The 13,402-nt window shown below is 27.7% G+C and overlaps 2 protein-coding genes across 3 annotated transcripts; one reads left to right on the forward strand and one right to left on the reverse strand.

Annotated features, from left to right (window-relative positions):
* The first annotated feature begins 385 nt into the window (after positions 1 to 385).
* On the forward strand, positions 386 to 2,125 carry LOC111037009 (cyclin-dependent-like kinase 5). Its single transcript, XM_022319356.1, has 7 exons — positions 386 to 677; positions 744 to 832; positions 887 to 1,080; positions 1,140 to 1,227; positions 1,299 to 1,470; positions 1,534 to 1,703; positions 1,770 to 2,125. The coding sequence occupies exons 1-7, from the start codon at positions 641 to 643 to the stop codon at positions 1,902 to 1,904; spliced, it is 885 nt and encodes a 294-aa protein (XP_022175048.1). The 5' UTR covers positions 386 to 640; the 3' UTR covers positions 1,905 to 2,125.
* An 844-nt stretch (positions 2,126 to 2,969) lies between these two features.
* On the reverse strand, positions 2,970 to 7,667 carry LOC111037027 (N-acetyltransferase ESCO2-like). Of its 2 annotated transcripts, none has more exons than XM_022319378.1 (10): positions 7,579 to 7,667; positions 6,964 to 7,429; positions 6,377 to 6,804; positions 6,059 to 6,303; positions 5,728 to 5,881; positions 5,450 to 5,599; positions 5,186 to 5,372; positions 4,958 to 5,125; positions 4,668 to 4,876; positions 2,970 to 3,858 (listed from the first exon to the last, which is right to left on the reverse strand). In XM_022319378.1, exons 2-10 carry the CDS (start codon positions 7,420 to 7,422, stop codon positions 3,729 to 3,731), a joined length of 2,130 nt encoding a protein of 709 aa, XP_022175070.1. In that variant the 5' UTR covers positions 7,423 to 7,429; positions 7,579 to 7,667; the 3' UTR covers positions 2,970 to 3,728. The 2 variants fall into 2 exon arrangements, with proteins under 2 accessions (XP_022175070.1, XP_022175069.1); XM_022319377.1 differs by having other exon boundaries at positions 7,519 to 7,654.
* Positions 7,668 to 13,402: the final 5,735 nt, after the last annotated feature.

Below are 13,402 nucleotides of genomic sequence, written 5' to 3' on the forward strand. Positions count from 1 at the left end.
ATGTCTATTGTTACGCATTGCTTCTTAATAATAAATAAATAGTTTAACGTTCACAATAAATTAGTCACAACACGGACATGAAAATAGACTACGGTTATCACGGTTATGCTACGAGTTACGACATAAGACATCGACAAATAAATGAATGAATCTATGGACACGAAAGAAGGAAAAAAAAGCTGATAGAATAGGGACGAGGCCAGTTCTTCCCCTATGTATTTCACCTATTCGGGGTATCCCTCAGAAATTTCATTTAAAATATATTATTTTCTCCGATAAGCCATTATCAGTAGCACAGCACTATACCACTGGATTGTTTGCTTATATATATATTTAATATCACAGAACAATAATAATATTGATCTTTATTCTTTAATAGTATAATGTTTATAATATATACTAAACTATGCTCACGACTTACAGAATTACAGAATAGATATATATAATCCCTCCTGTGGTGCAGTACCGCACAGCATACGGACTATAATATATTTTGTATAATATTATGACGTGTGGGCCTTCTAGTCTTTAATTTATTGTATTCGTATACATAAGATTTGGTTATTGATTAAGAAAATAAGAAGATGTACCGCTTTTAAATTCTCATCGTACACGTTATTCCATATACTTCGTTAAAAACATGCAAAAATACGAAAAACTAGATAAAATCGGAGAGGGTAAGTCCATAATACGTGATTAGTAAATTGATATACATTATGTACTTATTTGATAATTATTGACAGGCACTTACGGTACGGTGTTTAAAGCCAAAAACCGTGAAACCTTAGAGATTGTTGCATTGAAACGCGTGAGGCTCGATGATGATGATGAGGTATATATCTAAGAAATTAAGTCATGTCTGTTTTAAAGTAAAATATATTTCTAGGGTGTTCCTTCGTCAGCTCTGCGTGAAATATGTTTGCTGAAGGAATTGAAACACAAGAATATCGTACGACTTTATGATGTACTTCATAGTGATAAAAAATTGGTACTTGTCTTTGAACACTGTGATCAAGATTTGAAAAAATATTTTGATAGTTTGAATGGAGAAATCGATCCTAATGTTGTGAAATCATTCATGTATTAAAAAATAATCTTCCTATTAGATAAATGCAATTAAACAACATTTATAAATTTAGGTACCAACTATTACGCGGATTAGCATTTTGCCATAGTCATAATGTCTTGCATCGAGATCTTAAACCACAGAATCTTCTTATAAATAAGGTTACCTAATTAGTTATCAAACTAAATATTTTATTCAGATGATCAATATTATATTAATTTTCTTTCTATAGAACGGAGAATTGAAACTAGCCGATTTTGGTTTGGCTAGAGCATTTGGAATACCAGTTAAATGTTACTCTGCAGAAGTTGTTACTTTATGGTACAGGCCTCCTGATGTTTTATTTGGTGCCAAATTGTACACAACATCTATTGATATGTGGTCTGCTGGATGTATATTTGCTGGTATAATTATTTTTACTTCAATATCCTTTCAAAGGGTTTATTAATAAAAAGTACATTGTTTAGAGTTAGCCAATGCTGGAAGACCTCTATTTCCTGGTTCAGATGTAGATGATCAATTGAAACGGATATTTAAACTTTTGGGAACGCCCACTGACGAGACATGGCCTAACATGACAACTCTACCTGACTTCAAGCCAATGCCGATATATCAGCCTAATATGACACTCGTACAAGTTGGTGGTTATAATAATATAAAAATGAAACTGGAGTTTAATGTTTTACTGTAAATATTAATTTAGGTAGTACCTAAATCAACTACGAAAATGCGAGATTTATTACAAAGACTTCTGGTGTGCAATCCATCGCATAGAATATCAGCAGAACAAGCAATGAGTCATATATACTTTGCAGACATAAATTTGTTACCAAAATAATTTAACATTGATTTTTACTTTGAAATTTTAAATGCCAAACATAATTAAATGTGCAATACATTGTTAACAGTAAAATTAAAAAAGTAATTTCCAGGCTGTGAATAACTGAAGTATATAAATTGCCATGTTGGGAATTAACTTTTGTTACTTCTAGGCCATAGCTGGTTTTTACTCCAATCTATCTTTGTCCGGTTCTAACTAGGTCATATTTTATAATTTGAATGTATTTAAAAAAATATGTACTCATATTCTACATAGTTAGGTTAGGTATTTTGTTTGATTTATATAATTTTTATCAATTATTTTTTGCTTTATATAACTAATTTTTTAGGTATAATTTAATAATTCTGTTTTTGATTAAACGAAATTTACCAATCTATAAATTTTAAGTTATTACTTTTTTTTCTACACGTTACTATTACATTAAATTTATTAATTATAACATAACTAGTATATACTAGTGTATTCCTTTTTGGATCTCAACTATATTAAAGTTTAATTTATTATTTTGTCATTTAAAAATCAATTGTAAGTATTTTGTGAACACCTTTAATATGAATTAATAAAATGTTAAAAATATTAAAATCATAATTACTGTTTTATCAATGTATTATTATGTGATAGTATTTATTTCTTCAAATTTCCATTACAATTTAAAATAATAATCTGAATAATATACTGTTAGATTAAAAATACACACACATGAAATTGTAATTCCAATGATTATTTAAAGTAATATTTATTACTTAAATGTTTGGCATATATTACATATAAAATTTACATCTCTCCTTGGTTTAATAAATATTTGTAATGTATTATCAATAGCTCAAAATTATTTTTTTAAAACAAATTTGTTTTTATCATCTTAACTGTACTTTGTCCAAAATAAGAACAGACCTCGGAAAACCAGTTTTCGTTGGTGGTGGTCAAATGCATTGTCAAGACACTTCTCCTACAGAATCTAAGCATTAAGCCAGTGCTTTGAAACAAAGCATGCCCACGCACAGACGCTGGGAACCAATGTTTTCTTATTTTAAATAGAGTATACTAAAATGTCAAGTCAGCTTAAGTTTACCAAGTTTTTATTCAAGCAAATTAGAGAAATGTCTTGGTTGCCCGGGTATAAAGTAAAAAAATATAATATATAGATAAGTGGGTTAATTTAACTATTATTCTAGCATTTTCTGAAAACCTCTGTTACAAACATTATGTTTATTTTTGTTTTCTAAAATCAAATTAACATCAAGTTAATGAACCACAGCTTTATTATTATAAAAAATGAAACATATTAATTTATGACATAGATAGGTGCATAATTATTAAAAATAAATATGCGTAAGACAGAAAATATATAAATACTACTATCTCTAGTTAAGTAAATAAACTATACAAATTGCTCACATTAGGACTATGCATACTTACAATTCAAAACTTAATATTATACAGTTAGATGAATTTGAATTTAGAAACTTAAATGTAACTTATTTGATTCAAATAGTAAAAAATAATAATAATTTAATACAAGTCTTTAGTATTTTGATTATGAAATGCATTATTGAACATTTTTTACAATATTATAATTAGATAAGTATAAAAATATAATTTTAATTGTCAATAAGTTATGAAAACATTGTATTTGAAGAGAAGCTATTGATCTGGTAATTAAATAAGTTTCTATTGTTAAAAACTTAGTCAATATTAAACATTAAAATTTCATAAGAATATCATGTTTAAACACTAGGACTTAATCTTATCTTAACAATGAAAAAAAATTATAAATAGTAAAAAAGTTGTTTTAAATTATTCTTAAGAATGAACTCATAATTACCATCCAGTATAGACAAAATAATCATTTTTGTTAGTGTATTTTTTAATGAATTGTTTTCCGGCACGTGTGGGTACTGTAAATGCTATTTCATCAAGTGTCAATATATGACCATACGCATAGTTTTTCCTAAAACAATTAATATTAGTATTATATAATTAACCAACACAAAAAGTATTCTGGATTTTCTTTTTTTTAACTTAAATCTGGTATTGAAAATATCACATGTTAAAACTGCTTTATAATTATTTTAAGACAATTCTGTAATTTACAGACAAATAATACAAGTATACAAGTAGGTCTTTCCTACAAAACTTTACATAATAGTAAAACTATGCAAACAAACCAATTCCCTGCATCACACATAGGTGTTACTTAATTTTTTTCTTTTATTCACATTACATTTCAAAAATATTTAATTCAATATATAATTTAGATTTGTGACCCACATGAGTACATGACACATCTCTCTAGTATTATAATACTATGATCAATACTTTGTGAAAAAGTCACATACCAATTTATTCACAGGGTAAGTCCCTGATTTTTGAGAAGGAAATGCACGTTTTAGGGAATTGGTTTAATGGCAGTTGTACATTTGGTTTTATATAATCCGTGGTTATATGCTGAATGCTGTGAGTGCTGTTGAGCAGACCTAGGTTTTCTATACAAAATAATATAATTTTCTTAAAATAATAAAACCTAGTGTTAACTTGTGGTAGTCACACTAGAAAACCATGACGTATAAACTTTGTTCAAAATGAGATCGTATCTACGTGGCCAACATGTGCACATGGGAGGTGGATTCTTTCAAAAGCCCTGGACTTGGTGAGGGCAGTGATTGACAATGTGTCTGACCGTTGGGGACAAAACCTAATCGCCGCTTAAGTACGATCTTATTTTGAACAGCGGATAAATATCCGTGCCTAAAATCTTACCGGAAACAGTCTAGGAGTTTTGAAGCAATTCCACTTTTACGACAGTCCCATTTAGTCCAAATACGGTTAACACCAACTTTTACAGGATATGATTCTTCAGACACAATAACCATGTCTTCTGTTTCAGTTTCTAGATTACGATAAGCCTCAGATATTAGTTCTGCTACTAGGCATCCAATCACTTGTTTGTCTTTTATATACAAATAAACCTGAAATATTAAATTTCAAGCTTAAAAAAATATTATTTATTAATGTAAAGAGATCTATTACAAGAAAAAATTAAGAAATACCTTTTTAGTCGTAGGTAGAACAGAATTTTGTGTGTTAAAGCCAAGTTCTACATCAACAAATGATATAACTTCTAAAGCTTTGGTACATGCTATTTTAGGATCTGAGCCAGATATAACAACAATACGTTCATTAGTGTCTTGATAAAGAACTTTTTCATGTTTAAAGCTCTGAAATATAAATATAGAGTTTAAATTATAAAAGGAAACAATTTATTTTAATCAACATACATTATACTTAAAAATATTCTTGGCTGCATGGTATTTATCATGTTCTGCTTCATCTTCTGGTTCACCTCTTGAATAATAAAGACCACATTGTTTGCACAAAAAACCACCAAATTTCTTTTGGCCTGCATCAATTTGATATTGAGTAGCATCAATAATTCTTTTTATTCTTCGTGCTGTAGGTTTTTCACTAGAACATATAATTTTAAAATGTATTTTTATAGATAATAATTAATAATTCAATATAAAAAATTAATACACAATTACCATGCCATATGACTAGGAGAAGGCGATTGATTGGTAAAAATAGGGAACAACTTTGTTTGTGGCGATTTATTTAAAATAACAAAAGAATCATTTGAAGTATCTATAGATTCATCTAAGACCATATTATTTAATTCAGATGTACTTGACACACTAAAAAATAATAATACATGTTTCATTAAATGGTTTTCATAGATAAATGACATCTACCTTAAATTATTTAACCTATATATCATTAAAAAAAAATATTGTAATTTAATTATAACTACTTTTTAACTTACTATTTTTGTGATGAATAAGCTGAATAACAATTTTCATCAATAGCATAAGCATCTTTAATCAAATCTGGCATTTGACTTCTTAAAATAATATGGTTTTGGCTTTGTACATCTGACTTCAATCGTTTTGAATCTAGTCCTGTACACGAATCTTCATCTAAACAATAATTTATAATTACCTATTAAAATTATTATTGAATGAAATACAAATGTTAAAATTGTATTCTATAAAAAAATTATCTCAAATTTCATACATATTTTTATCAAGTAGTTTAATATTCTTATGAATGTATTCAATTAAAATTTAAGTTTGTTATTTATAATAACTTTATACCATCTCGATCTTCATGATTTCTTTTTGTAGAGTTTGATGCAAGACCAGGGTAACGTACAGCTGTTGAATTGTCATCATCATCTTCATCATCTAACAATTCTATTAAATCATTAACTTCTTGTCCAATTTGTTCAATTGCACTATCATCAAGTATTTCTGTGTTATTAAAATCAGATTGATCGACAGTGCTCATCCTATTTTCATCACCCCAGTTTACAACTTTAAAGTTAAAGCTATTATCTTTTCTGCAAAATTTAAAATGTTTAAAATGGAACTATTTTAGCTTATTAAATAATTCACGTAAAAAAGAATCCTTACCTGTTTGGTGTATCATTATGAATTACTTTTGATTTAAAAAATTTTCTGTTATCCGAATCCTCAATTTTTATACGTTCAGGTTTTTCCTGTTTAATATATTGTGTCCAGACATTTTTTGAAGAAGAAGATGGTTTAGAAAAATCAAAATTGTTTTTTTTAACTACTTCATTGTTTTCAATTAAATCATCTTTTTCTTCACATAATTCAGTTTTGATATCGGTTTTGATGAATGGTTTTTTATTTGTAGATTTCTTTTTAAATGGCAATGTAACACCAGGAAACAAAATTATCTTGGGTTTTTGTTCTTGACTGGTTGATCTTGGTCTTTTCTTACTCGTTGATTTTGTATCTTTAAACAGTTTAGCTTTTACTTTTGGATTATAATTTAAGCGAGTAAATCTTTTAACACGAAGATCTTCTAATGATATCTATTAATAAACAAGTAAAAAATGATTAAAAATTGGTTTGTGAATAATGCAAATAATATTGTGCCAAATTTGTAACTAAACAAATTTACATATATATACAATAGAAAAAATGCATGTAGGTACCTATTAAATTATTAGCAATTCATTTAAATTTCTTACTTGATTACTGCCATAAAAGTTTAATGTTTTTACTCCTAATACAGCCTTATTATTTAAACTAAAGCTTTTTTTTGAAGGAGTTTTAGCTGCTTTGTTAGTTTCTGATTCAAACGGTGTTGTGTTAACATTTTTAATTCGTCTTGAACTTGGAGTTTCCTCGATAACAATGGTAGCAGAACATTCATGTCCATTCTTTGATCCCGACATAAGTCTTTCAAATTTATCACTCATAGATGGACTTAATTCAGTGATTGGAGTGCAATTCATGTTATAAGACGATTCCGGAGAATCAAGTCCAGGATCATACACTTCAGGAGATGACTGAAGCGGAATAATGTCATGGCTGTCTTCATCCCAGTTATCCACCGGGAATAACTCACGTTTTCTACTTTTTAAAAACGGCGACGGTTCATTTTTACGTAACCGAAGAGACTTGCGAGGAGTTGTAAAAGCAGACATCCTTATCCTAAAACAATATGAATAATAAACAGGTGTTGTACTATTGAATTAAATACAACAAAGTATTTTACTAGCAATGTTGAGAGATATACTCACACGAGGACGTGGTAGGAGGTTAATCAAATACTCAAAATGGTTGGGTTTTAAAGTACTTACTGAAACTTAAAAAATGAAAAGCAGCGTCGCCGTCGTGACGTCGGTGACTGGTGTTCGTTACATTGTTGTTTTGGAGGGAAAACGTCCAATCAATATGTCCGTTTTAAGGGATTACATGTTATCCGTTATCACAACAATTCAAATTATATAACCACAGAATAACATAATATAACCATTGATTATTATCATTGGTTATTAATAATCTGTAAAGTCCGTTTAAGTAATTTGTACAGACATTTTAAGTTCAAATTTGGACAAAATTGCTGATGAAACCAAGAATTTGTGATTTTGTTGTGATTTAAAAATATTGTGCTTGGGTATATGAAACTTTTAGAGTATATTATATACATATTATATTTTATACAAATATAGTAAAATAAATTACTTTAATCACAATATCATAAAATATACCTACTTAGTAGTATTATTATATTTGCTCAGAATCGTTTTCTTGTTTTCAATGATTTTATGTCACTGAATTCAAATTTAACACATCCACAGCAATGACTCTCTACATAGACATCTAAACTACAACAGAGCGTTATCCACTCATCTGCCTTTTTTTAGCTTATACTGCTTATAGTTTATAGATGGTAATTCTGTGGCGTCATTTGAGGGGTGGACATTTTCTCATAAGTGCAATTGGTGCGCTTAGCCTCTCCCCCCCCCCAAAAAAAAAAAAATTATTCAATTGTTTTCTAAAATATTAATAAGCCTTGTAAACTGTAATTCATATTTTTGTTTTGGAAAAAAATTAAATTTGCTTAATTTTTACTAAAGGTTTTAAATTATTGTATGTTGCCTACATGATAAATATGGCAAATATCATACTGTATGCCTGTATTTGTTTTTAAGGAAACGATTTATACCAGTACATTGGTGCGATTATACATAATTTAACAATGTATGCACTGAACTATAATATACAGACAGTATATTATACATATATTTTTTTATTAGGGGATCCCGCGACAACATAGTACATTGGATGTGGGGTATTACTGTGTTTTTTTGGTATATTTTTAGTAGGGTTTTGAGTTGGTATAGGGTTTTAACACGTGTTTGTGAATGTGCCGCAAGAATATGCTGCAAAAAATCCCGGGTGGTTACCCATCCAGGAGCTTGCAACGCCGGCCGGTGCGTATACTCAGAACGTGTACGCAACTGGGTGTAGACACCATGCCACACCAAGCCATAGATACTAGAACTAGTATATTATTATTGTGAAAAATGAAAATTGAGTAAATAAATATTTGTTTTTTAGATTCTGAAAGTAGAGGTAATAGTATAAATGTAACTATTATATTAATTACAATTATGTGTTTTTTTTCTGACTTCAACATTTCGTGTCGTAAAAACTAAAAATGCTCCGATTTTTGACATCAGTATCTTTTCTGATAAATCTAGTTGGTGCATTCGGGAGGATATGAATACATTAAGGCCAACAACAAAAAAAAAAAAAATGAAGGAACAATAGGAATTTTTATTCTCAAAAACTAATAATCGTATAAATACTTGAAATGTTCACAAAAAATATTTATATTAGCATTCTTCATTAATTAATAATTTCCATTTATAATCCATCTAATATGAGAGTTTGAATACGTTTTTTACGATTTTTGATATTCAGAGGTAAATTAACGAATTCCAATTAATTGATGTTTGATATATTTTTCTAATTCAAAAACTAATATTCGTAGGTAAACACCCGAAACTTTAAAAAAATATTTACATTAGTATTTTCCCATAACTTTTTATGAGCTATTTATAGCCATGAGAAATTTTTTTCAATTACTGTTGATAAAAACTTTTTCACTGAATAAAAAGCTTAAACATTTAATGCAAGGGGCCCCATAAGTTGCTTTAATAGCAGTTCAAACCATGACGGTAAGACCCAGGCGAATACCATTTCTGAAAGTCTGAAACAACACTCAACCTGCAGTAAAATGTTCAACAATATACCTATAACCTACCTATGGGCTATGAGCTATGTGTTTTTATCCATTACAGATACAGTAAAGCTAAAATATAAGCCGTTTAATGTTTAGCTTTTATCTTACCTATACCTACCTAGTTATTAGGTGTTATAATTCGTGTTTTAAATATTTTATTTAAGGACTTATTAGTTTTATACCTTTCGAAAGTAATATTATGTATTACTATTCATGACAAGTCAGTTATTTACTAGAACTCGGCTACTCTAAGTTCATTTTCATTTTAATAATAGGTTATACAAGGACTAATTACTATTACTGATTAGTAGTAGGTGTGTTTATTTTATTTCTAGAATTTATAAATATTATACCAATTAATTAGATATTAGGTAATTACTGAAGTTTATTGTGTAAGAAAATAAATAATTTTTCCATTAGATTAGAGTAATGTATCTACCTATATGTAAAAAAAAAAATATAATAATAACTGCAAGCCTGGGTAAGTTAATGATAATTGTAAACTGAGTTGAGTTGAGTTGAGATAAAACATTTTAAAAAATTTTAAATTCTAATTTTTTTTAAACTCAGTTTATTTAAAAGTAATAATATGGAAACCTACAGTCAACTTATCAATAATTAAGTCAATTATTTTATTTTTTTAATACACAAATAACCAGTACCTAGGTAATATGGTTTGAAATAATAAAAAGTAAATGCTTATGCAATATCCATCATTAATAATAATTGTGTTATGTTTTTTATTTAATTATTTTATAAATTAACGTAACTTGGATTTGATTAAAAGTATAACTCGTAATTTATTACGTTTATATCAATAAAAATCAGTTAAGTTAAAAATGTTTAATGCAAATTAAATTAACTATTAACTATTTAACTCGTTTAAGGCTCAGAAAAGAAGAACTATACAATTCTGGAAGATACAAGAAAGCATATTACGCTATTCATAAAGATATCTATCCCAGTATATATAAGTATATTTTTTATACAAATTGGGGTGGTGACTGGTTAGGATAGGCAGTTTTCCACTCGGTGAACATTTTTTTTTTTTATGTGTACAAGGACATAAGGTATAGTTGGTATAGACTATAGACATTAGGTGGACAATAAAAGTTATGTATACATGAATAATATAACAATAAAATATATTATAATATACTAAATTAAATATTAATAGTTTTCCATAACTTCTAACATTTGATTTGAAAAAATGTACCAGTTATAATTTAAAATGTTGTCTCATGAGTCATGACTTATCAGTTGTAACGGGTTTTCCATTAATTAAACCGAAATGTATGTCTATTTCAAATACCTACCTAGGTTATAATTATAATTTATAATTATCCTAAGACCGGGAACCGGCAAAATGACGATGGTATTCGGAATTTGTACTATTTAATCTCCTGTATTTTATGCATTTTGCGCTCAAAAATAAAATACTTGTCTAATGTCTTCTACACTTCTTGGGTACCATATTAATCGTTGTGACACCAAATTTTTTTAAAAGTAAAAAAAAAAATAAAAAAGTAAATTTAAGCCCCAAAAGAATATGAAAACAAACTTAATTACTTTAAACATCTTTCAGACTTTGGCGGAATCCTTGAAATTATGTATGCACTGCGGAACACTTCAAATAAAAAATAAAACCGTACGGAACACAGGATGTTTTTGTTCACGCCTGCTTTGCTAACTGAAATTTTAGAATCTTTAATCGACTGCGTCTTCTGCAACTATTTATTGCGATCGCCTTGGATTGGATTGTATTATATTACGACATTACGTCAAATACAATAAATCCAAAGATATATTTTATAATACAAATTATAATTATTGTACCAAAGAGATTTGCGGTTTGTTAATTGAATTAATGAAATGTGATATAACAATAACCAGAATAGTAAAATATTAAAAATTTTAATTATAACAATATAATATTTCGCTATAATATTTTATTAATTTTTTTTTCTGTGCCACGAAAAATAATTTTATGACTTTTCCATTAAAATTTAAATACAGTGTATATTAAATTTAGTAAACACGTAAGTGCATGTGATATTAAATATGTGTATATAATATGTATTAATAAAATAAATGTTCAAAACCTTAAAAATAACGAAAAACTCACGTCTAAAATATGCAATAATCATTATAGGTAGGTATATAATTAAAACGATTTTAGCCTAAATCTGACTTGTATCTCACTGACCATGTTTATTCTGATAACATTTGACCGATCAGCCACAACTTTAAACTGATGATTGCACATTTGCACCCCTTATATTATTTAAGAGATATCGATAGACAATAGTGATGTTATAACTAGTTATTTATTCTGGTTTATGCTAACCTATATAAAATATTATACATAATACATTAAATTATATTTTTATACATTTATGATCGTAAAACATAACAAATCATATGAATATACGCCTGTCATGATTTTTTTCTATCAAAACGCTACGATCGACCGCAGACCATGACCGGTTAGTTTTGCATTATAACTAAATAGAAAATTTGGCAACAAAATGTATATGACTGAAGAGGTGAGTGAACCTTTTTGGTGGGAAGGTGGGAAGGGGGGATTGAAAGTTTTAGAGTCCGCTCGTATTTAATAACGTGTGATAAACTTTAGTAAAAGATATCATGCCACAAAAGTTATAAATGTATAATACTATATAAAAAATATATATTATTTAATGTTTGCGCCGTCATTGCTAGTTTTAATTTAATATAGTTTTACATGTTTAACTTTTAACTTTCTTGAAAAATAGATACACTAGGACTAGGTACCTACCTATAAATAAAATATGAACCGGGCGTACCTATCCACTTATATCGACTACAATACTATATTATCCTTAGTCAGTAAAAATAACGAATAATTTACTGACTTTATTTTTAAACACAATTTATTGATATAGTGAATGTATGTAAAATGTCTTTTTTTTTAAACAAACTTAATTATAAGTATGTTAACACATCTAACACATCTAACACATCCTCGACCTATTTTCTACCAAATTAATTGATCACTTGAGAGATGTGTACCTATTATTATAATACTCATTAGTCATTAGTTATTCAATACTCATATAAGTTACATACATACACACAACACACATAACACATTTTGAACATCACAAGAGAAATTTGTTTGATTTTGTTGATATTAAATAAGTAAGATCGTAACTTAGCATCTAATATATAAAGATAATTTAAAGTATTAGAATCCTAAGCATTATGTTGCATTATTAAATTATTGTACTGCTATACGTATGTTTGTTGGTATAATTTTTTTAAAAGGGGTTAATATTTTGAGCATAATACTGTAAAATATTATATAACCTGTGTGAATATTTTTCACGCACACAAGTTGAAAAGTAAACAGTAATCATCAATCTATTATAGTTAGTAATTACTAAATTACTGTTCTTATATATTTGAGAAAAAAATCAACATCTTTAACGTAGGTAACAGAAATAGCGTTCAACGAAATTAATATAATGTACTTATACATAGGTACTATAATATGCAAAATAATGCTTCTTATGCACCAACGCGGCGTCATAAATTAATAGAATCCACACAATACACTCCTGAGTATTTCAGCTTAAAAAGGAAACATGCACGTTTTCTCTTTGTCTTGCTCACTTCAAAATTCAAATAGTGGGTAGTATGCTACTAATATTTATATTTATTATATTCTATGATAATGAATAGTAGTTGTAATAGACATTAGAAGAATTTTTGGGATTGTTGGAATCAGTATTCTAAGTTAAATAGTTGTGTTTATGCTTTTATAATGTAAAAACAACACCACACGATTTGCATTATTTATAATTGAAAATTATATAGGTACCTTTTCCTTG

The sequence above is a fragment of the Myzus persicae genome, unplaced genomic scaffold (assembly GCF_001856785.1).
Source record: "Myzus persicae strain clone G006 unplaced genomic scaffold, MPER_G0061.0, whole genome shotgun sequence".
Taxonomy (NCBI): domain Eukaryota; kingdom Metazoa; phylum Arthropoda; class Insecta; order Hemiptera; family Aphididae; genus Myzus; species Myzus persicae.

Coding starts and splice junctions, on each gene's coding strand:
- LOC111037009 (XM_022319356.1), top strand. CDS start 641: ATGCAAAAATACGAAAAACTAGATAAAATCGGAGAGG. Junction 1,081..1,139: donor AATGTTGTGAAATCATTCAT/GTATTAAAAAAT, acceptor TTATAAATTTAG/GTACCAACTATTACGCGGAT. Junction 1,704..1,769: donor CTAATATGACACTCGTACAA/GTTGGTGGTTAT, acceptor ATATTAATTTAG/GTAGTACCTAAATCAACTAC.
- LOC111037027 (XM_022319378.1), bottom strand. CDS start 7,422: ATGTCTGCTTTTACAACTCCTCGCAAGTCTCTTCGGTTACGTAAAAAT. Junction 6,805..6,963: donor ACTTTTATGGCAGTAATCAA/GTAAGAAATTTA, acceptor GTTTATTAATAG/ATATCATTAGAAGATCTTCG. Junction 6,304..6,376: donor CATAATGATACACCAAACAG/GTAAGGATTCTT, acceptor TAAATTTTGCAG/AAAAGATAATAGCTTTAACT.